Raw genomic sequence first — 23609 nt, forward strand, 5'->3', positions numbered from 1 at the left:
GGAACTAACCAATATATACAGCTACATGTAAGTGGCATACAGTAAAGTTATGAAAATACTCACATATAAATCCAGCAACTATAGTTAACAAGGCAATACTTTAGATTTATTTGACAAGCAAAAACATATTTTAAAAGGGAGATGATGTTGATTTACCTCTAGACTAGTAAAGTAACAAAAAAAAAAAACCCACGAAAGATATTGTTTTAACAAAATAGTGCAATATTTCTGACTTTTAGAAACATTGATTAGAAAATCAATTAGAAAATTAGATAATTTGGCAATTCAATGAATTAGAACATTAAATTAGATAATTTGGTGATTCAATGAAAAAGAAGTCAGATGCTGATAAAAATGAGTTAAATATGTGATTTACAGGCTGTGGCTGATGATAAAACCTAACGATCTGAAAGTCATTAATGCTAATATTTCTATGACCTGTCTCAAAACAAGGAACATTTTTCTTATTTCTTTATTGCCCACAAGGGGCTAAACATAGAGGGGACAAACAAGGACAGACATAGGTATTAAGTCGATTACATCGACCCCAGTGTGTAACTGGTACTTAGTTTACCGACCCGGAAAGGATGAAAGGCAAAGTCGACCTTGGCGGAATTTGAACTCAGAACATAACGGCAGACGAAATATTGCTCGACATTTTGCCTGGCACGCTAACGTTTCTGCCAGCTCGCCGCCTTGTAAGGAACATTATTCTGTCCTGTAACCCTTTAGCATTTGAACCAGCCGTGTCCGGCCCAAAATATTCTACTTGTTTTTATGGTCAAACCAACTGGATCTGACCTCTCGCTTGTACCCTACAATGTCATTGCAAAAATAGGCAATCACATCATTGAAATATCGAAGCTATGAGATAATGCCAGATCAATTCAAAGCAACATGAATAAATAACTATTACATTTGATAGAGTAATGAGAATGCCAAAGGGTTAATTGAAATCATATAAAAGCAAGTTACTGCTCCAACCTCAGAATTAAAGTGCTTAAAGGTAGGCATCATATGTCAGCACTTAATTTACTTGTAGAAATTTGAAGAACTCAGGACAGCATGGTAAGAATGCTTCGAAAAACAAACAACTATAATTTCAGAGGAAAATAACTGAAACATATACTCTTTTTATTTGTTTCAGTCATTTGACTGTGGCCATGCTGGAGCACCGCCTTTAGTCGAGCAAATCGACCTCAGGACTTATTCTTTGGAAGTTTAGTACTTATTCTATCGGTCTCTTTTGCCGAACCGCTAAGTTATGGGGACGTAGACACACCAGCATCGGTTGTCAAGTGACGTTGGGGGGACAAACACACACACACACACACACACACATATATATATATATACGATGGGCTTCTTTCAGTTTCCATCTGCCAAATCCACTCACAAGGCTTTGGTTGGCCCGAGGCTGTAGTAGAAGACATTTGCCCAAGGTGCCATGCAGTGGGACTGAACCCAGAGCCATGTGGTTGATAAGCAAGCTACTTACCACACAGCCACTCCTACGCCTATATATGGGCTTTTTGTAAATGTTGAAGCAAAATACTTTAATTCTTAATGAAAACAATATTGAAAAAGTAATCAATTCCTTAATCATCTGATAGACGCACAGTCTGATTGAGAACTATCTATCAGTAATAAATAATATTCTTTCATTCTTTCTTTTACTTGTTTCAGTCATTTGACTGTGGCCATGCTGGAGCACCGCCTTTAGTCGAGCAAATCGACCCCGGGACTTATTCTTTGTAAGCTTAGTACTTATTCTATCGGTCTCTCTTTTGCCGAACCGCTAAGTGACGGGGACATAAACACACCAGCAGCATCGGTTGTCAAGCAATGCTAGGGGGACAAACACAGACACACAAACACACACATATATATATATATATATATATATATATATATACATATATACGACAGGCTTCTTTCAGTTTCCGTCTACCAAATCCACTCACAAGGCATTGGTCGGCCCGGGGCTATAGCAGAAGACACTTGCCCAAGATGCCACGCAGTGGGACTGAACCCGGAACCATGTGGTTGGTTAGCAAGCTACTTACCACACAGCCACTCTACAATTTTTTTTTTATTTTATGCGCCCTTTTCAAGCCTAGCCAGGATCGTGGGCCCGGTTTCCCCGGTTTCTGTGGCGTATGTGTTCCCCCCAGCTGGACGGGATGCCAGTCCATCGCAACGTTACTCAAGAAACAGAAAGAAAGAGTGAGAGAAAGTTGGGGCGAAAGAGTACAACAGGGGTCGCCACCACCCCCTGCCAGAGCCTTGTGGAGCTTTAGGTGTTTTTGCTCTCAAGAAACACACAATGCCCGCTCTGGGAATTGAAACCACGATCCTTGGACCGCGAGTCTGCTACCCCAACCACTGGGCCATTGCACCTCCACACACAATTTAAGATTACATTTTAACATACACCCTGAAATATTCTAAATATGTAGCAACTGTGAAGGAAGCTTAATTTAAGATCAAATGAAGCTTATTAGTATAGGAACATGTCTTTAACTGAATGAATAAAAAAATAATTTTGTCTTCAGACACAATCATCATCATCATTTAACGTCCATTTTCCATGCTAGCATGGGTTAGACCGTTCAACCGGAGTCTGGGAAGCCATGGAGGCTGCACCAGGCTCTAGTCCGATTTGGCAGTGTTTCTACAGCTGGATGCCCTTCCTAACGCCAACCACTCCGAGGAGAGTGTAGTGGCTGTTTTTTATGTGCCACCAGCACAGGGGCCAGAGAGGGCTGGCAAACGGCCACGATCGGTTGGTGCTTTTACGTGTCACCGACACGGACGCCAGTCAGGCAGCCTACCAACATAACTGTATTCATATTTATGCAATATTGGCATTTCTTTGAAGAGAATGCCCTGAAACTAACCAACAGCAAATGTCAAATGTACAATATCCTAAACACGAAGAAATGATAGTAAAAACACTGTGTGAAAGTAGCAAATAGATGACATTTATGAAGGAAATCATAGAAGTTTATAATGTTCCTACAAAATTTAATAGTTACATTTAAAAAACCAAAACGTGAGATTTGTTAATTGTATCTGCCAATGCTTCCATACATGAGACAGGTTTGATTTCATCTGAAGAGTCAATAATTTTAAAACTATTCTCTAGAGATCAGTAGCCACATCATTTCACTGTTCTTTATCTAACAATTGCTCCAATCACTAATAGAAATGTTACAATATTTGCATGTCAGTTCTTGCTAATTGTTTTCCCCTGTTGAGAATCAGAAACATCATCTTTTGATTGTTCAAAATATCTCCCTAGTGTTCACTTTCTCTGACATAATAACAAGTTTGTCAGCATCCAAATGGACAATATTATTTGACTCAGCGGTGGTGTAATTGCCTTTACGGGACTGTCACATTATGTTGACAGTATACAACCATCGCTTATGTCTCTCTGAGACATTTAGAAATTCAATATTTCTAATTTGCTTGACTTAGTTTATCAATTAATCAATAATCATTACAATAACAGTTTAGTAAATAAATCAGCTTAATCATACAAACCTTATCGTAATCCATCCGCCCATGGTGTTTTGGAATTACTCGGTTTACATTGCTGAGTGGAGCTGGAAAGTTGTTGTGCTTTGGAAGAACAGGGACCATCATATTTCCATTCATCGGATTTGGTGGACGGTACTCTTCTCGATTGTGTCCCGGTCCAACTGTAGAATAAGGTGGTGGACCTTCACGAGAGCGTTCATCATTGAATCTATGATCGGGATGCCCACTATCTGAATATCTAGGACGATTTTGGCTGTCAATGTAATTTTTCTGATGAACTGGTTCATGAGGTAAGGTTTTAAAATCTCTGTCTTGATAAGGACTGTTCATGTGATCTCTCATGTACGAATGATTGAGATGAGTGGAGTGTGGCCGATTATTATAATTAACTGGTTCATCTTCAGGTACCGATGCGTAATAACTGTCAGGAACATACCGTTTGTGTCGTAATGATGGTGGACTTTCTTTTCGTAAAGAATTGGATCTTGCAACTGTGATACTTTTGCTATCACCTGCATAACCATTGATGCTGGATGTTGAATTACCTCGCACAATAGTCTGAAATAAATAGAAAAAAAATTCAGTATATCTCATTCTTAAAAAGACCATATAAAAATAAACAAGATCTTTGGATTTAATTTTATATTTTATAGACAAGAAAAAAAATCTAACCATGTTTAATAATCATTCTATAACTACTAAAATGAACACAACTTTTAAAATTAAAACTCTGGTAGAGAAAATATGATTTGCTATTTGCAAGTTTTAATTATATCATGTGAACCACTTTCTCCCATTACACATTTCCAATATTAGTGTTATATTACATACAATTCAAGCAATATAATCATCATTGATATCATCGTCATTTTAACATCCATTTTCTCATTATTCTATCGGTCTCTTTGGCTGAACCGCTAAGTGACGGGGAAGTAAACACACCAGCATCGGTTGTCAAGCGATGTTAGGGGACAAACACAGACACACAAACATATACACACACATACCTAAATACATATATATATATATATATAGGCGAGCTGGTAGAAACGTTAGCACACCAGGCGAAATTCATAGCTGTATTTCGTCTGTCATTGCGTTCCGAGTTCAAATTCCGCCGAGGTCAACTTTGCCTTTCATCCTTTCGGGGTCGATAAATTAAGTACCAATTACACACTGGGGTCAATGTAATCGACTTAATCCCTTTGTCTGTCCTTGTTTGACCTCTCTGTGTTTAGCCCCTTGTGGGTAGTAAAGAAATATATATATATATATATATACACATATACTATAGGCTTCTTTCAGTTTCCGTCTACCAAATCCACTCACAAGGCTTTGGTCAGCCTGAGGTTATAGCAGAAGACACTTGCCCAAGGTGCCACTGAACCCGGAGCCATATGGTTGGTAAGCAAGCTACTTACCACACAGCCACTCCTACACTCTATTTATAAACCTAAAATAATTTTTTTATGAAAGACAAATGACTAACAAACTGTGACAGAAATTCTAAAACTGGATGATAGCAATATGTTTATCAACTGTATAAACACAAACACACACAATATAAATATATAACTACATGTGTGTGTATAATTTATTTTTCAATTTTCTTCCCCTCACTTCTGAATTTTGTGTCTTCACATTTCAAGTTACTTAGAACAGTGGGAAAGTGAAGCACAAGGTAGTAATAGACAGAAGCTTTAACTTCCAATTAATTATCATATATATGGAATACCGTCTTTTTGTAAACACAAATGCCTCCACCATGTTCACCATTCACTGCATTTCCCTCTAACCCGATCCTTATCCATGTGCCACCCTCCTTCACACTCCAGTGAATTTCTTTTAGATTTATTTTTTCTGATCTGAGGATTTGTGCCCTGATACATTTTCACTACCATTTCCCTTTTCTATCTGGAGTAACCATATATCTCCCTACAACAAAACACCTGTTCCTACCTACCTATTATATTTTAATCTCTCATCACCTGGCATAAAGCCATCTCTCTCAATACTACTCTCCACTAAGTTGAGGGGGTTTTGTCTTATGAATTACTTGGTGACCCCACTAGTGCTGGTGCCACATAAAAAGCATCCAGTGCACTCTGTAAAGTCGTTCACATTTGGAGGGGTATCCAGCTATAGAAACCATGCCAAAGCAGACACTGGAATTTGTTGCAGTCCCCTGGCTTGCCAGCTCTTGTGCAACCAGCCAATCCATGCAAGCATGGAAAATAGATGTTAAATGATGATGAAATGCATACACATTCTAGGAATATAAAACTAGTAGTTATAACTTATGAAGCTTCAGCTTCAAAATGAAACTACATGTATCTCTCTATATATAAATGGCAAAATGTCTGTGTGTGTGTGTGTGTCCTTTATACAAATCCACAATTTTTCAGTTAGAGGGCTCGCACTTTCTATGGTCATTCAAAACCATCCAAGGGTGGTCGTGCACATCTTTACATTTCCCCAGTCACCCCGCAAAGCCATTAAAAAAAATCGATTGAAGTGACTTTTTTGTGAATTTTCTATCCAAAACCCAATCAAAATGCCTGAAACTTGATACGCCAATTGAATACCAGCTAGCTGTATGTGATTGGTTGGAGATTTGGACAGTACCCGCGTGTATGTTCGCACGCACGCTGCTGTATATGCATGCACTAGCACTATGACCCGGCGTTGCCAGGTCATAGTGCTAGTTTATATATACAACGTTGCAAAGAAAGTAAAGAGTACCCAACACCACATGACTATATTTGTAGTTTAGTGGTTAGCAACTTCCTCAGCCATTATTGCGGTCACCTGAAAGATTAGACACGTGTCTGTGTTTCTATGATTAATAATCTTGGGGGTCATAACCAAGCTACAAGTGTGTGTGTGTGTGTGTGTGTGCGTGTGTGCATGTGAGAACACAGTTACATTGTGAAGGAAGTTTTGAGTTAAGACCTCAAAAAGTATGGTTCCACCACTTCTCAGAATCTTTATCAGTTCCAATATAATTTAAGTTTCATGCTATCACATTTCGATATGGCTGTGTTTATCTTGATACAATGATACTAAGTTTGGGAATTTAAACTAAAAATTCCATTATAAAATCTACTTTTTTTGTTTATACATGCACCAAACTTAATAACTAAATAATATAGGCGTAGGAGTGTCTGTGTGGTAAGTAGCTTGCTTACCAACCACATGGTTCCAGGTTTAGTCCCACTGCGTGGCACCTTGGGCAAGTGTCTTCTACTATAGCCTCAGGCCGACCAAAGCCTTGTGAGTGGATTTGGTAGTCAGAAACTGAAAGAAGCCCGTTGTATATATATGTATGTATGTATATATATATATATATATATGTATGTGTATATATTTGTGTGTTTGTCCCCCCAACATCGCTTGACAACCGATGCTGGTGTGTTTACGTCCCCATAACTTAGCGGTTCGGCAAAAGAGACTGATAGAATAAGTACTAGGCTTTCAAAGAATATGTCCTGGGGTCGATTTGCTCGACTAAAAGGTGGTGCTCCAGTATGGCCACAGTCAAATGACTGAAACAAGTAAAAGAGTAAAAGAGAGTAACTATACATAAACAAGAGAGAATTTCAGCAGGTCAAATGAATAGGTTACTGGTTTTTTTTAGTTGAGAAGTGATGGCTTAAACTATTGTACCAGTAGTATGTTATGTACATGATTAAGATATTTTACCTTGCTGGGCCTGTCCATTTATCTATGACTAGCTACTTTAGGGAGATCAATTCATTATTGCAAGTAGCAAAAGCACTCTGTAATTGCTGAGAGATTCATCACTTTGCAGTACAAAGCTTTTGAGCCATAGGGTGTACAACTTGCAATGAGATAACCCAATACTCATATATATATATACCCACCAGACTTAACTATCATCATCATTTTAGCATCTACTTTCCCATGCACACATGCATGGTTTGGACAAAATTTGTTTAGATGGATTTTCTACAACTGGAAGCCCTTTCTGGTGCCAACCCTCGCCTGCTTGCAAGTAAGTAATATTTTCACATGACCAGACATGTTTTCACAGAAAATTGGAAATGAAGAACACTGCTTGTATAATTTTTTTCATTTCATCTAGTTTCAGCTCACGAGCTGTGGCCATGCTGGGGCACTGCCATTTGGTGACATCTTGTTTACAACTAACACACGATATCAAGGTAAGGAAATCAGTAACACACAGAATAGGCTTCTATCAGTTTCCATCTACCAAATCCACTCCCAAAGATTTGGTAGGTCCAGCGCTATACTAGAAGACACTTGCCAAGATACCATGCAATGGAACTGTACTCGAAACCATGTAGTTGGGAAGCAAACTTCTTACCATACAGCCAAGTCTGCACCTCCTATCATCATCATCATCATCGTTTAACGTCTGCTTTCCATGCTAGCATGGGTTGGACAGTTCAACTGGGGTCTGGGAAGCCAGAAGGCTGCACCAGGCCCAGTCTGATCTGGCAATGTTTCTATAGCTGGATGCCCTTCCTAACGCCAACCACTCCGTGAGTGTAGTGGGTGCTTTTTACGTGCCACCGGCACAGATGCCAGATGAGGCTGGCAAATGGCCATGATCGGATGGTGCTTTTTACGTGCCACCAGCACGGGGGCCAGGCGAGGCTGGCAACGGTCACGAACGGATGGTGCTTTTTATGTGCCACCGGCACGGGGCCAGTCGGGACGGCGCTGGCAATGGCCACGTTCGGATGGTTCTCTTACGTGCCACTGGCACTGGTATCACAGCTGCAATTTCCATTGATGTTGATCGAACTTAATATATAGTGTTTGTTTCATTATTTAAATCTTTCTGAAGACTCAATCACTTTACCACTAACACAAATACCAAGAGTGCACAGACATTACTTCAAATAAAGCTAACCCAAAATAGAATTAATTAAAATAAGACAATTTTCAAAATACAAAATTCCTGAATAAAGTCATTAACAGATAAACAGTAAAAGCCATCAACATACCTCAAATAATTTAATTTTATAAATATACATCAGTCTACTGCTGTGTTTCTTTTAAATTATTTTCATCAAATAAATGTCATTATGCCTAATTGCCTATTGTAAATTGTAAACAGGAATTGCTTTGTAATATGAGAGAAAGCTATTCTCATTTGTAATTTTCCAGTCTGTTTTGTTTACAGAAATCAAACCTTATTTGAGCAAAGTGTTATTAGCTGAAACACTCAATTAATTAAATTGATTCTGGCACCAAGAGATGGAGTAATTTTTCCGACAGCAAAACAAAACTACTAGCCTCTCTTTTGAAGGATAGGTAATGTACTGACTGACTCCTGATATGGTATGAATGTATATACATTAATACAAATAAAAAAAATGAAAAATAGTTGTAAAGATAAAGCATGACCCATAGTAAAAGTTATTCTACGTGATGTCTCGGACGTGATTAGGACAGGCCTAAGAGTACTGGAGCGCAGAGAAGAGAAAATTCAGAATGAGGACATGAAGAAGCCTGTTGTATTACAGACCTGTCCTTCATAACCAACATAAAGTGGTGCTTCAGACGATTATTTCATATTCTCTTTTACTTGTTTCAAGTCATGTGACTGTGGCCATGCTGGAGCACCGCCTTTAGTCGAGCAAATCGACCCCAGGACTTATTCTTTGTAAGCCTAGTACTTATTCTATCGGTCTCTTTTGCCGAACCGCTAAGTAACGGGGACGTAAACACACCAGGATCAGTTGTCAAGCAATGTTGGGTGGGACAAACGCAAACACACAAACATATACACACACACACACATATATACGACAGGCTTCTTTCAGTTTCCATCTACCAAATCCACTCACAAGGCTTTGGTCAACCCGTGGCTATAGCAGAAGACACTTGCCCAAGGTGCCACGCAGTGGGACTGAACCCGGAACCATGTGGTTGGAAAGCAAGCTGCTTACCGCATTTATTTTTTAAATGAACTTCTCAATCAATGAAAGTTGTGTATTTTAAGAGGAAATTGGAAAAAAATGGAAAATATTTTGACTTAGGCATCATAAAATCTCAATTTTCTGTTATTTTTCTTATAATAAATATTATAATAATATTCAATAAGGAGTACAAATATCAGGAATATGCAAAGAAAAACGTTATATTCTTCTAGAATAAACAAATTAAAGAGAGGTGTGTAACTGACAAGAAGCCCATTGTGTAATTTTACATATATTAAACATGTGTTTGCATGTACATGGATGTCTTTACATGTGAGTTACTTCAAAAATTGCTGTTGTTTCCCATCATCAAATCACCGAATGCATTTGCACCTTCAATGACGTGTGAAATAAAAGCTCCTTTACTTGAAAAACAGCTGAGAGTTAGCAAAAAGCCATCCAGCTGGAGCGCAATGTGTCAATAACATAATAATATATTCATATAACTCATGCTAGCATGGGAAAACGGATATAAAAATGAAAGAATAGCCATTTATCTCCTCTATAGCAAGACACCTGTGCTTGTCCATCTATTATACTTTCAATACCTGGCATAAGTCCACCTATCCTTCTAAAGTAGCAAGGACATTTTTTTCCTTTTCCTTTTTTGTCTTGCCAGTTACTTGGCAACCTCACTGGTGCTGGTAGCATGAAAACAATACCCAGTGTGGAGGCACATGGCCTAGTGGTTAGAGCAGCGGACTCGTGGTCAAGGGATCACGGGTTCGGATCTTAGACCGGACGATGTGTGTGTTCATCAGCGAAACACCTAAGCTCTACGCAGCTCCGGCAGAAGGTAATGGCAAACTTCTGCTGACTCTTTCGCCACAACTTTCTCTCACAGCTCACCGGTGTCCAGGTGGGGAACCTATATGCCAAGGAAACAGGAAAACCGGCCCTTATGAGCCAGGCATGGCTCGAGAAGGAATAAATAACAATACCCAGTGTACACTAATGTGGTTGGCCTTAAGAAGGGCAGTAGAAACCATGTCAAAGCTGACACTGGAGTTCAATGCAGCCCTGCAGTTCATCGTATCCTGTCAAACCATTCATCCCATGCTAGCAACAACAGCACGGGTGAAGGTGCAATGGCCCAGTGGTTAGGGCAGTGGACATGCGGTCATAAGAACACAGTTTCGATTCCCAGACCAGGTATTGTGAGTGTTTATTGAGTAAAAACACCTAAGCACCATGAGGATCCGGTGCGGGGGGGGGGGGGGTACTCATTCACCACAACTTTCTCTCACTCTTTCTTCCTACTTCTTCCACAAAGCAGAGGAACCATGGTGTAACCCATTATGGTGTGGTAAACCTTCAGACCCTAGTCTAGATTGTGAATCCTCTGTACCCCAGGATGGTTCAGCTCTCCACCAGTTAAAAGCCACCGTTTATGGAATGAGGATTACAACGTAGCTTTCACACCCGTGCAACCGCCAGTCTATCACGTGTGGTGGGTGGATCTTCAAGTTGCCACACACATTCTTAGTAGCTTAGAGTAGGCTCGAATTAGAGATTATTGTTTGTGGTTAATGGGGCGAGTCCTGATTGGAAGAAGAAGAAAACAGTACGGTTTGCATAGTTTGATGATGATAATATATATAATATGAAACTCCAATGAAGCTATAAGATGATACACAAGCACTCAACTTTTAGTGCATTACATCTTAAAGCAGAAACAGCTGTAAGCTAATGAAATTCATTGCATGATTTCTTGTTCTCTTATTTATATAATCCCTTATTACATTTTGAACTCAACTCACACTTCTTTCTGAAGTATAACTATACTGGGTACTAACAGCAGGTTATTAGTATTGCTTTGCATAAGCCAAATACATTTATAAGGAACTGCTGGAAATTGTGGTTGTGGCTGATGCCAGCGCCACATAAAAAGCACCATTTGAACATGGTCAATGCCAGTCCCCTCACCTCAACTAGCCCCTGTGTTGGTGGTACGTAAAAAACACCATCCGAATGTGCCAGCGCCACCTTAAATGGCTCCCGTGCTGGTGGCAGGTAAAAAGCACCATCTGAACATGGTCGATGTCAGATTCCTCTGGCCCATGCCAGTGACAAATAAAAAGCACCTACTACACTCTCAGAGTGGTTGGCGTTAGGAAGGGCATCCAGCTGTAGAAACACTGCCAGATCAGATTGGAACCTGGTGCAGCCTCCTGGCTTCCCAGACCCCAGTCGAACCATCCAATCCATGCCAGCATGGAAAATGGACATTAAACGATGATGACAATGATGATAATTTTTAGTATGCTCGTTTCTTCAAATGAGAGATTTTATGTTTGATAGTTTGGAATCTTTAACAGTTTTTGTCAAGGTTATTTTCTTCTGTTCCTAATTCCTGTTAGTGGCATTTGTAGATTCTCACAGTTTTACATCATCCTAACAGGAGGGCTAAATACAGTTTACATACAAAAACCAAAAACAAAAGAGCATGAGATTGGACCATTTCACCAATTGTTTTTCATAATATACAACAAAATTTCAAACATAAAACTTTTAACACCAATTTAACAACAATACCGTCTGAATACTGTATATTTAGCCGTTAGAACTAATGTAAATTGTAGATTTTTGCTAAGACTTATTATCATCATCATTATTGTTTAACGTCCGTTCTCCATGCTAGCATGGGTTGGACAGTTCAACTGGGGTCTGGGAGGCCAGAAGGCTGCACCAGGCCCAGTCTGATCTAGCAATGTTTCTACAGCTGGATGCCCTTCCTAACGCCAACCACTCCGTGAGTGTAGTGGGTGCTTTTTACGTGCCACCGGCACAGGTGCCAGGGGAGGCTGGAAACGGCCACAGTTGGATGGTGCTTTTTACATGCCACCGGCACGGGGGCCAGGCAAGGCTGGCAACCAAATTAATATTTTACTATCTCATTTGGCCGATTCATTTACTACAACAGTCCCATATCACAGGTTCATAAGTTGTTGAAGAGCAGAGATAATAGAAAACAACTTGTATGACTGTTCCCAAGCATATCAGTTTGCAGTTTGCATGGCAGTACAAAATGTACTAATCTTTGTTTTAGTAATATGTTACTTAGTTGTAATACATTTTGTGGACTGTCATGTAATTTAGGAGTTCTCTATTATTACGATTATTATTATTTGTTTCAGTCATTTAACTGTGGCTATGCTGGAGCACTGCCTTTAGTTGAACGAATGAATAAATAACACTCAGTAACAATATATTATTCAAAGATAACATGAAATCCAGATTGGCTATAAACCAGAAAGAATGGAAACATTTGTCATTAGAAAATTTGCAAAATAAAGTCTAATGTCATATTTGATGGCATTATATGCCAGCAAATGCACTCTTTCTCAAAAAAATCAAAACAAAACAAAACAAAAAAACCTAGGTTCTATATGTGAAATTGAACCTGTATATATATGCTTTAAAATGTTAAAATCTTTTTTTCATGAATAGGTACTGAAATTGGTGTGCGACTAATATACCCATGTGTCTTTTATGCCATCACTGGTCACTTGTATTGTTGTTAAGTATTTAGGAAGAGGCTGAATATTTTAAGGGTTCAGCACTATTGATGGAATATAAACTCATCTTTCTTCAGTTAATAATCCTGTATTCTCTAGACACAAGGCCTGAAATTTTGCAGAGGGTACTAATTGATTACATCAACCTCAGTGCTCAACTGGTACTTATTTTATCAACCCCAAAAGGATGAAAGGCAAAGCTGACCTTGGCAGAACTTGAACTCAGAACGTAAAGCCAGAAGATATGTTGTGAGGTATTTTGTCCAGTATGTTAACAATTCTGCCAGCTTGTTACCTTTAAGAGGCTAATAATACCCTATCCATTTAATTATTAGGACTTTTTTAAACATTATTTGAACCTTTAAACTGAGTATAACTAAGAACAGAAACATCAAAGATTATATTTTAAATTCTTTTTGCAAATTCTTGCCATAGATACTTATTATTAAGATGTTTTCTTTTCCCATAACCAGTCTTAAAACCAAACTCATTACTTACTTTATAATTACCCATATCTGTAGGGGTAATATGTGCAGGATCGACAATGGGCCGCCGCCGTTCTCCTGGACCAATAATCCCTTGCCATTGTGAAGGTAAACCAATGTAACGTCCTTGCTCTTGGTCAAAGCCAGTGTGTACTCGATGTTCAAAGTTCAGAGGATTCGAGATCTCTGGCTTCTTCGACTTCTTTTTAAACATCTGGACTCTTCTGAAAGAAAAACATTTTCAAACATATAGCATGTTCCTTAATGTTCAAACAGCACCATTTTTTGTCTTAAAATGACAATTATAATTAAGTATTAATACAGGTAAAGACAAAAGTTTTATATAAGAGATGGTTAAAAATAGATCATGTAATGAAATACCAACCAGGTAATATCCATGACAAAGTAAATTACATTAATTTAATATTAGAATAATTATGATAATGCTGTTACAATGACCTCTGCTTCTCTATACTAGCCAACTGTACACCACTCTCATCCACAGCCATTCTGGATACTATCAACAGCTTGGTGATTTTTTTGTCTGGGTTGTGCACTCATACTTTGCCTCTCCTAACAGTCTCTCTCTCTCTCTCTCTCTCCTGATATTTCCTTCCATACACCAATTTGTATAAGCTGAATATCAATTACAAGAATCAAAAAAGGATGCAAAACCAATAGGTATTGTCTATTAGCCTAAATAACAATGCATCACAATCGACAAATGTCATAAATTGCATTAGAAGGCCAAACTTCATCAAACAGAAAGGCAAAGTGTACTGGAATTTGAATCCAAAATGTAAAAAAATTTAAACAAAATATTTCAAGGCATTTTGCTCTGTACTGCAGTTTTTCATCTACATCCCAAAAAATAACTATAAAAAAGTTTTTTTAATTACTATTTTACTATCTAGTTAATCAGAATATTAAGAGTGGACAAATTTGTTTTTAAAAAATTTGCAAACTATATATGTGTGTGTGTGTGTGTATGTCCGTGTGTCTGTGTCCCTCCAACATCGCTTGACAACCGATGCTGGTGTGTTTACGTCCCCGTAACTTAGCAATTCGGAAAAAGAGACTGATAGAATAAGTACTAGGCTTCCAAAGAATAAGTCCTGGGGTCGCATTGCTTGACTAAAGGCGGTACTGCAGCATGGCCACAGTCAAATGACTGAAACAAGTAAAAGAGTAAAACTGAACACAAAAAATTTAACCTGGTCTTGCCTATTTTGTTGTTAAGAGGCTAGTAACATCCTATCTGTTTAGCATAAAGCCACTTCCCTCTCGGACATTAGCCCCTTAGTTAAAGGGCTTTTTCCTGTTCTTTTCCTGTCTTGCAAGTTAGTGGCCCAAAGAAGGCACCTAGCAAGCACTGTAAAGAGGTTGCCATTAAGAAGGGCATAGTCATAAAGAATCCATGTCAAACCTGATGTTGGCGCTCAATGCGTCCCTGCTGCTTGCAAAATCCTATCAAACCATCCAACCCATATCAGCAAGAAAAACACATGTTAAATGATCATAATGACTTTGCTAGCATAAATTGAACATTTGGGTTGAGTATAAATCAAAGAAACTGTTTATCAAGCTACTAGCAGTATCGCCCGGCGTTGCTCAGGTTTGTAAGGGAAATAACTATAAAGCATTTTTAGAGAGTTATAGCCAAAAAATAGCAAAAAAATGGAAAAAAATTATGGTAAATTTTTGGGGGGGATTTAAAAAGGTGGAGTTGCGTCCCTAGACAGTTTGTGGTTCGTGTTTCTGATTCTCGACCCCATGTCGAATTTATCGATTTTTTTCAGAACTGGGGGAACTTTTCAAAATTTTCGCTGCGTTAGTTTTGAATTATGACATTGGGCTATGTGTGTGTCAAGTTTCATCAGAATCGGTTGAAAGCCGTGGTCAGGGTGAGGGTACAAGCAAACAGACACACAGAAACACGCACAGACAAACTGCCGTTTATATAGAGAGAGATTTAGGCTAATAGTAACCAGACCTGACAGAATTTTTTAGAATTCACACGAAACAAAATACCCTAGGCTCTATATGTGAAATTGAACCTGTATATATATGCTTTAAAATGTTAAAATCTTTTTTTCATGAATAGGTACTGAAATTGGTGTGCAACTAATATACCCAAGTGTCTTTTATGCCATCGCTGGTCACTTGTATTGTTGTTAAGTATTTAGGAAGAGGCTGAATATTTTAAGGGTTCAGCACTATTGATGGAATAAAAACTCATCTTTCTTCAGTTAATAATCCCTTATTCTCTAGACACAAGGCCCAAAATTTTGCAGAGGGGGCTAATTGATTAGTGAATTCTTAGAAACCACCATACATACACACAAAACAAAAAATCCCTAGGTTCTATATGTGAAATTGAACCTATATATATATGCTTTAAAATGCTAAAATCTTTTTTCATGAGTCGGCACTATTGCTAAAATTGGTGTCTTTTATGTCATTACTGGTCACTTGTATTGTTGTTAAGTATTTAGGAAGAGGCTGAATATTTTAAGGGTTCAGTACTATTCTCTACACACAAGGCCTGAAATTTTGCAGAGGGGGCTAACTGATTGCATCAACCTCAATGAATTTTTAGAAACTGCCATACACACACACACATGAAACAAAAAACAAAACAAAAAATCCTACTAAATTGAATACATAAGACATATTTAGTCTTTTTCCCCCCTCGAAACTGTACCACAGTGTCATCTTAGAATTCCATGAGGTATTTATTAAGTATAAACAAGAGAGCATGGATTTTCAGCTACATTGCAGCTGAAGACTAACTAGTACAGGTCAAAACTAGCAAAGTCGTGATTACTGATCTCATGCTCTCAGAATTTTAAACTAAACATTACTTAACAGCAAGACTAAATATGCTTTCATACCAAATTTAATGCTAGAGGGGTTATTTTAAACAAACGTCTGTTAAAGTGAAAACTAAGAAATTTTTAAAAAAAGAAAAAGAATTAAAATGGCTGAGGAATTTCAACAACGTGACATCTAATCCTGTTCTGACAGGTCAAAATTTAAAAAACATTTTTTTTTTTTATAGCAAAACTTCAAAGATCTGCTATTAAGTTTAAAGTCCAATTTTACCTTTTACAACACTGGAATTCCTGAAATTGGTACCAGTAATATACAGAGCTTGTGGAGGTAGATGACTCAGTGGTTAGAGTATTGGACTCATGGTTGTAAGATTGTGGTTTCAATTCCTGGACCAGGCAGTGTGTTGTGTTCTTGAACAAAACACTTCATTTCATGTGACTCCAGTCCACTCAGCTGGCAAAAAGGAGTGATCCAGTGATAGACTGGCAGCCTGTCCAGGGAGTGGCGGGATATATATGCCAGTGAAACAAGGAAACTGATCCTATGCTCCTTATGGAGAAATGTGGACTAACCAATACACAGAGTTTGGATAAAATTAATCACTTATTTCTTCTTAAAAATGCCTTGATGCCTAATGAAGAAGTACTATTAATTGGCATGTGAAGTGGGGGAACTGGTTGAGACATTAGCACAATGGATACAATGCTAGTCGACATTTCTCTGAGCATTACATTCTAAGTTCAAATCACCAGATTTACTTTGCAGTTTTCATCTTTTGGGGTCAATCGAATAAGTACCAGTTAAGCAGGGCAGTGGAGTCGAAACCAAAAACTTCAACTCCGACTCCTCTTTATGTAATTAAGTGATTGTGGTCTGCATATCTCATAAAGCATATGCATACGCTTGTACTTTGAATAGGCCTTTATGTTATAACTGGTTTATATTCAAGAATAAAGATATTGTGAGTTGGAGTCAGAGTTGAGATAGTTTTAGCAACTCTGACTCCAGTTACCCCTTAATGATTTTCGACTGACCCCATAACTCTGATCCTGAGTCCACAGCCCTGCAGCTAATGCAATCGATTGCTCCCTCCCTTCATATTTTTAAGCCTTGTAAGTAGAAAGAATTATTAATTGGTATGTTTGTATTGTTAAGAAGTTTGCTTTGCAACATGGTTCTTGGTCTGATCTCACCTCACAGTACTTTGAGTAAGTGACTTCCACTATGGTCCCTTGGGTCAAGAGATAGAAACTATTCGGAAACCCTCTGTATTGTCAAAGTAATATTACACTGCAAGTGGATATAAAGTCAAAACAAAAGAATTTCTAATCTGATCTCTTAAGAGCAATTCAGATTTGTCCAAATTTCAAATTTGTCACACAGACATTGAATTAATATCCCAAAATAATTAAGACAAGTGTAGATGAGTTGTTAAGAAGGTTGCTTCCCGGTTCAGTCCCACTGTATGGCACCTTGGGAAAATGTCTTCTATAACCCTATGAGTAGATTTGGGAGATGGAAAGTGTGAAAAAAACCTAATGTGTGTGAGTGCTTGTGTTTGGCACCCTCCACTGCCTGACAACTAGTGTTGGTTTGTTTATCTCTCCCTAACTTAGCAGTTAAGCAAAAGACTTGGATAGAATAAGTAGTAGACTTTATAAAAGAAAGAGTGCTGGGTTGATTCATATAACAAACCCTTCCATGTGGTGCCCCAGCTTGGCTAAAGTCCACGAAAACAAATAAAGATAGAAGCCACCAAGACTAGAGTTATATTTCACTTCTTTATTATTTATTTGTTAATTGATTAACTATTTAACCAATTAACAAATTGTTTGATTAATCATTCAGTCAATTACACAATCAGGCTTGTCTAATTCGTTTTTTTTGTCGTTTGCAACCTCATCAATGACATACCCTCTCTCAGGATTTGAACTCAGGGAACAGAAAGCCAGAATGATTACCACGAAACAACCTGATGCTCTTACAGCCGAGTTTAATAACTACACAAGAAATATTCATAAAGTTAAGAATCTTGGAGATCTTTCAAATTATTTTCTGTCTAAAAAGTTTGAGTCACCAAACCAAATTTGTTGCCAGGCACTCTTGCAGTATCTGTTGCAACAGCTTACAAATTGTTCCTCCACAAATAATATCTTAAGTTAGATAAATCTTCCTTCATTTAAAGCAGTCAATATAAATATCTCAAGATAAAAATTAAAAATAGAAAATTCTATTTCGATACAATAATTACTTTAGAATGCATTCTGTAAAATAATCATATATATTTGCTTATACTAAGGTAGAAAACAAAAGCTGTATTGTAATGTCTGATTATATTACTAAAATAAATCTGCAATATAATAATGAAAAAAAAAGCTTTATTATTTTTTTTACTCTTTTACCTGTTTCAGTTATCTGACTGTGGCCATGCTGGAGCACCACCTTAATAACTACATATTTTTCTATATAAATCATTACATAACTGGAAAAGGATGTAAATATTTTTCTATATTGTTATATAAAACACCTGAATGATCATAAGTATTTAATATCTCACAATACTAATACCAAGAGGAAAGGTATAAATGCAACAACTTTACACTGATATTCCAATGACTAAACCTAAGGATTTATACTGAAACTACATTAGTAAAGTAAATACACTGCACAATATTATATTTCATATGGATTGAACCACTCTTTAGACAAATAAATTGTCATTGATTATGTAATTGTATAGTATATCTTGATCAAATGTATCATTCTTTTGTTTGTTCAGGGATCAGAGTTTTCTTAGACTCAACTACAATGGAAAGTAATATAAGAAAGGTGAATAAGGTCAATGCAGTGAACATTTGTCTTACACAGTTACGAATTTGTAGTTGAAAGGAAAATGGAGTGGCAATTAAAAGTTTTAGGAACATCACCAGAATGTCCTTTACCATGCTGGCATGGGTTGTGTGATTCAGCATAAACTGACTATGTCTGCTTGGTGTGATTTCGACAGCTGGCGGCTCTTCCCAATACCTATTTCTTTATTACCCACAAGGGGCTAAACATAGATGGGACAAACAAGGACAGACATAGGTATTAAGTCGATTCCATCGACCCCAGTGCGTAACTGGTACTTAATTTATCGACCCCAAAAGGATGAAAGGCAAAGTCGACCTCAGCAGAATTTGAACTCACAGTGTAACGACAGACGAAATACGGCTACACATTTCGCCCGGAGTGCTAACGATTCTGCCAGCTCGCCACCTTATTGGGCTCTTCCCAATACCAACCATTTCTGAGAGTCTACAAGATGTTTTCTTGCTTTTTTTTTTTTTTTCTTTTGGTGATGCTAGCACTGGTGAAGTCACCAAGTAATCGCAAGACAAAACCTCTCAACTGAATGAGGTACAGTATTGAGGGATATGAAAGAATGAGAGAGGGACAGGAGCAGGGGAGACAGTTGAATGCTAGTTTGGTATGCGATCTACATGTCATGAAACTGCTTTGGTATGCGATCTACACTATATTGAGATCTACAACAAAGAAAGTTATATATAATAAGAACAAGGAAAACACCAATAAAATTAATAAGCTTCTTTCGAAATTACTTCATTTAATTTCTTTTTAATAATAAATATATAAAATGTATAAATATTTTAATTATCTATTTTTTACTTTTCTAGCTGATGTTCGTTTGATTCACCCATAAAATTAGTAAACTCGTTTCAAATCTGCTTCATTTTAATTTTTCTAAATCTCTCTCTATATAAAGCTGAAGTTGTCTGTGTGTGGCAGGTTTGGTAGCCTTCAACTAACACTATCTCCTCCGAGACCCTGTGGCACAAGTTGACCAAAATTGAGAGTATGATAGAAGAAGGCTTGCTCTTCATTCCGTAGAAGAAAAAATTCAAATCAGACCATGTTAACACCAAAAATTATTTACATCCAAATGGAATCATATTTGCTCCAATGAAATTAAAATTAGATAACATCTTAATTTCAGCATTGAGTGAATGATCAAAATGACATTTCACCATTATAAACCTGATCTGAACAAGTACACCTTGTTTACTGAAGAAACAATTTATATAAAGCAGGAGATGAAAAAATTGAAAAAAATTGTTTTAATTAATCTTTGCAATTATGAAATTACTGTTATTCCATATAATGAAAATACTGATTACTGCAAGATAAAAAGCCTAACCTACAAACATGTGTATTTGTTTATAAACTAGACAGTATTTAGATACTTCCTCTGAGGAGAAAGGTACAAATAATGTTATGGTGCCAGGTTATGTAGGTAATGCATCTGCAAAAAGAAAACATTTTATCATGAAAACAAGACAAAACAACAAAAACACAGCCACTTGTAGACGTTAATACGCAGATAATTTCCAAGTAGATGATGACTTTTATATCAAAATAGATGTCTATAAATACCTACTTTGTAATTTAATCAAATATGTTTATTGCTGTGCCAAAACAACAAATATATATTTGTAAGAATTACATTTTTATCAGCTGTAGGATAGCAAATTTGGATGTATTATTTTTACCATTATTATTATAGTTATTATTATGGTAGTGGGTTCGCAGAATCATTTGCGTGTTGGAAAAATTGCTTTGTGATATTTGTTCCCGGTGTTTACATTTCTACTCTTCTCCTCTGGAAGCCATCTACTCGCAATACCAGAGGGCGCACACTCTCCTACCCTGATGTAATCTCCAGGGATACAGGCATCCAGCAACAGGACCTCCATAATGCTATGATGGACCGTGAAGTCTGGTGTAGCATGGTAAATTCCATTGTCTCGACCACGGTCAAACAATGATGATGATGATGTAAGTTCAAATTCCTTAGAGGCCAACTTTACTTTCATCCCTTTGGGGTTGGTACAACGAAGTACCTGTTACGTACTGGGGTTGATTTAATCAGCTATATAACCCTCAATCAAAATTTCAAACCTTATGCCTATGTTAGACAAAGGTGATAGAATGGTAGAATCATTAGGATGCCAGGGAAAATGCCTTGCAATATTTTAACCAGCACTTTACACTCCAAGTTCAAATTCCACCTTTCATCCTTTCCAGTGGGACCAAGATGTCATCAACAACCTCCAGTGAGACCAATAAGGGTCATTACAGAGTAGCTCAAGGTAATAGAGTCTACAACCAGATGTTCGGTTTAAGTCTTACAAGAGGAAAGGTAAGTTTCTATCTGGTAAGTCTCATATAAACAAGTGACTCCCAACATCATGTGACCTCCTAGCTCTCCTGATTTGAAATTCCTGGACTATTGCACTTAGGATGCCATTGGTCGGTTGCTCTTGTGAAAGTGATGGGTCGGAGGAATCAAACTGAGGGTGGTCTTGTTTAAACGACTCATTTCCTTAAGTATCTAGTTGAATGGGTGTTCTGTTTCTCTGAGAGTACATTGCCATATTTTCTGTTTGGTATCTTGTTTTCTTTTTTTTTGTGCTTTGTGTTGTTATTGGTGGCCGGCCATGTACTGCACCCTGTCCAGGTTTGGTCTACTTGCTGCATTCTAAGACACAGGTGTATCACCCCAACTGTCCAAGCCTACCTTGAGATCTCACAAAAATTTTTGTTCAATCCTTCTTACTTACAACTGCAGTTCTCTGGAATTGACCTTCTGTTAATATTTTTACCACAACTCTAGAAGTCCAAGCTTAACATCAGCTGGGAGGACTTCAATCATGAACCCTTTCACTCTCTCATAACTAGAATAATATACATGCAAACACACACACAATATCAGGCTCATATAGAATTGAAAGCATTTTAATGACTACACAATGTGAATGCTTCTATGTATTGGCTAATACTTATGGGAGAGACAAAGCTGTAAGACAATTCTTCAGAATAATTTACATGTAGAAAACCTTGGAAAGCTGGCTTCAAATTTCAATACTGGAAGATGTGCAAATACCCAAAATAGGCACCATTGCATTGAGTCAAAAATACCAATCCTCTCCAACCCAGTTTCCAACTAAGTATTGCATTCAGCTAAATAACCTCAGTTTCCACCCAACCCACCCCCATATCCACTCCTGAAAATTCTCTCGCTGTTTAATTCCTCTTATTCCTTTCTGCTGAAGAGCATAGGCTCAAAATGTAAAAGACTATCTCACCTTCCCGAGTGTCAAACTAATACACTTGCTTATTTATTATTCACACACCTGTCTTTATCTTTTGTTTTTCTATAAATTTCAACGATATGAAGTAGATGTTAACACATTCAAACTTCACAAGAACCTGGATAAAATAATATTATATGTTTCTTTATTACCTACAAGGGGCTAAACACAGAGGGGACAAACAAGGACAGACAAAGGGATTAAGTCGATTACATCGACCCCAGTGCGTAACTGGTACTTAATTTGTCGACCCCGAAAGGATGAAAGGCAAAGTCAACCTCGGCGGAATTCGAACTCAGAACGTAATGGCAGACGAAATACGGCTACGCATTTCGCCCGGCGTGCTAACGGTTCTGCCAGCTCACCGCCTGGATGAAATAATATTATAGCAGGATATATAGATGGGGGTAGAGGCATCAAATTTCATCATTCACAAACTATGAAGTACAAACAAGGGCTGCAATGGTAGGATTGATAGTATTAGTTGTTTAACTCCAAACCAGCTCTGATCAGGTAGTCATGATCAAAAGATTCTAACCATGGCTGTCCCATTTTTTTCTTTTTTTTTACATAATATATCCAAGATTGTATTATGTGTCCTCTGATTTTTAATATGGTAAAGTATATTTTGTTTAGAATTTAGCAGCTATTTCTAACATGCTGAGTGCCCATATGGGAGCTCCTTCAATTAGATTGATATTCTGGAACAGCCACAGGTTATATACACACATAGTATGTATATATATATATATATATATATATATATATAAGAAAACTAAAAGGAAAACAGTAGGTACTAATTAATGAAATTAAATAAATGTCTTAAGTAGTTTTCAATGAAGAAATTCCACTATGATTACAAATGTAGAACTGTAAATCACTAATTCTTCATTGATGGTAATTTTTTTTTTTAAATATCAACTCGGAATAGAGCACCAGAAACAAGGCTGCAGAAACAATAAAAATATATGCAAAAGCTTCTCAGTTTCAAATTTGTTTTGCATCAATTTTAAAGTAAAGACACAAAATATCCTGAGACCAGTTATAAAGTATTGTTCAAACAAGCCAAGCATTAAGAATTTAATGAACAGCTAAAATTTT

General features: G+C 37.4%; 1 protein-coding gene across 2 annotated transcripts in view; it reads right to left on the reverse strand.

The window, feature by feature from the left end:
- The window catches only part of LOC115217326 (serine/threonine-protein kinase PAK 5), a 71837-nt gene that overhangs the window by 26626 nt on the left and 21602 nt on the right, over nucleotides 1-23609 (reverse strand). For both annotated transcript variants that reach the window (XM_029786981.2, XM_029786979.2), the window contains exons 2-3: nucleotides 13535-13745; nucleotides 3550-4104 (exon numbers count right to left, since the gene is read on the reverse strand). In XM_029786981.2, the coding sequence (XP_029642841.1) occupies nucleotides 3550-4104; nucleotides 13535-13735 (756 nt within the window). In that variant the 5' untranslated portion in view covers nucleotides 13736-13745. The remainder of the gene's footprint in view (nucleotides 1-3549; nucleotides 4105-13534; nucleotides 13746-23609) is intronic.

Source organism: Octopus sinensis, linkage group LG11 (assembly GCF_006345805.1).
Source record: "Octopus sinensis linkage group LG11, ASM634580v1, whole genome shotgun sequence".
Taxonomy (NCBI): Eukaryota; Metazoa; Mollusca; class Cephalopoda; order Octopoda; family Octopodidae; genus Octopus; species Octopus sinensis.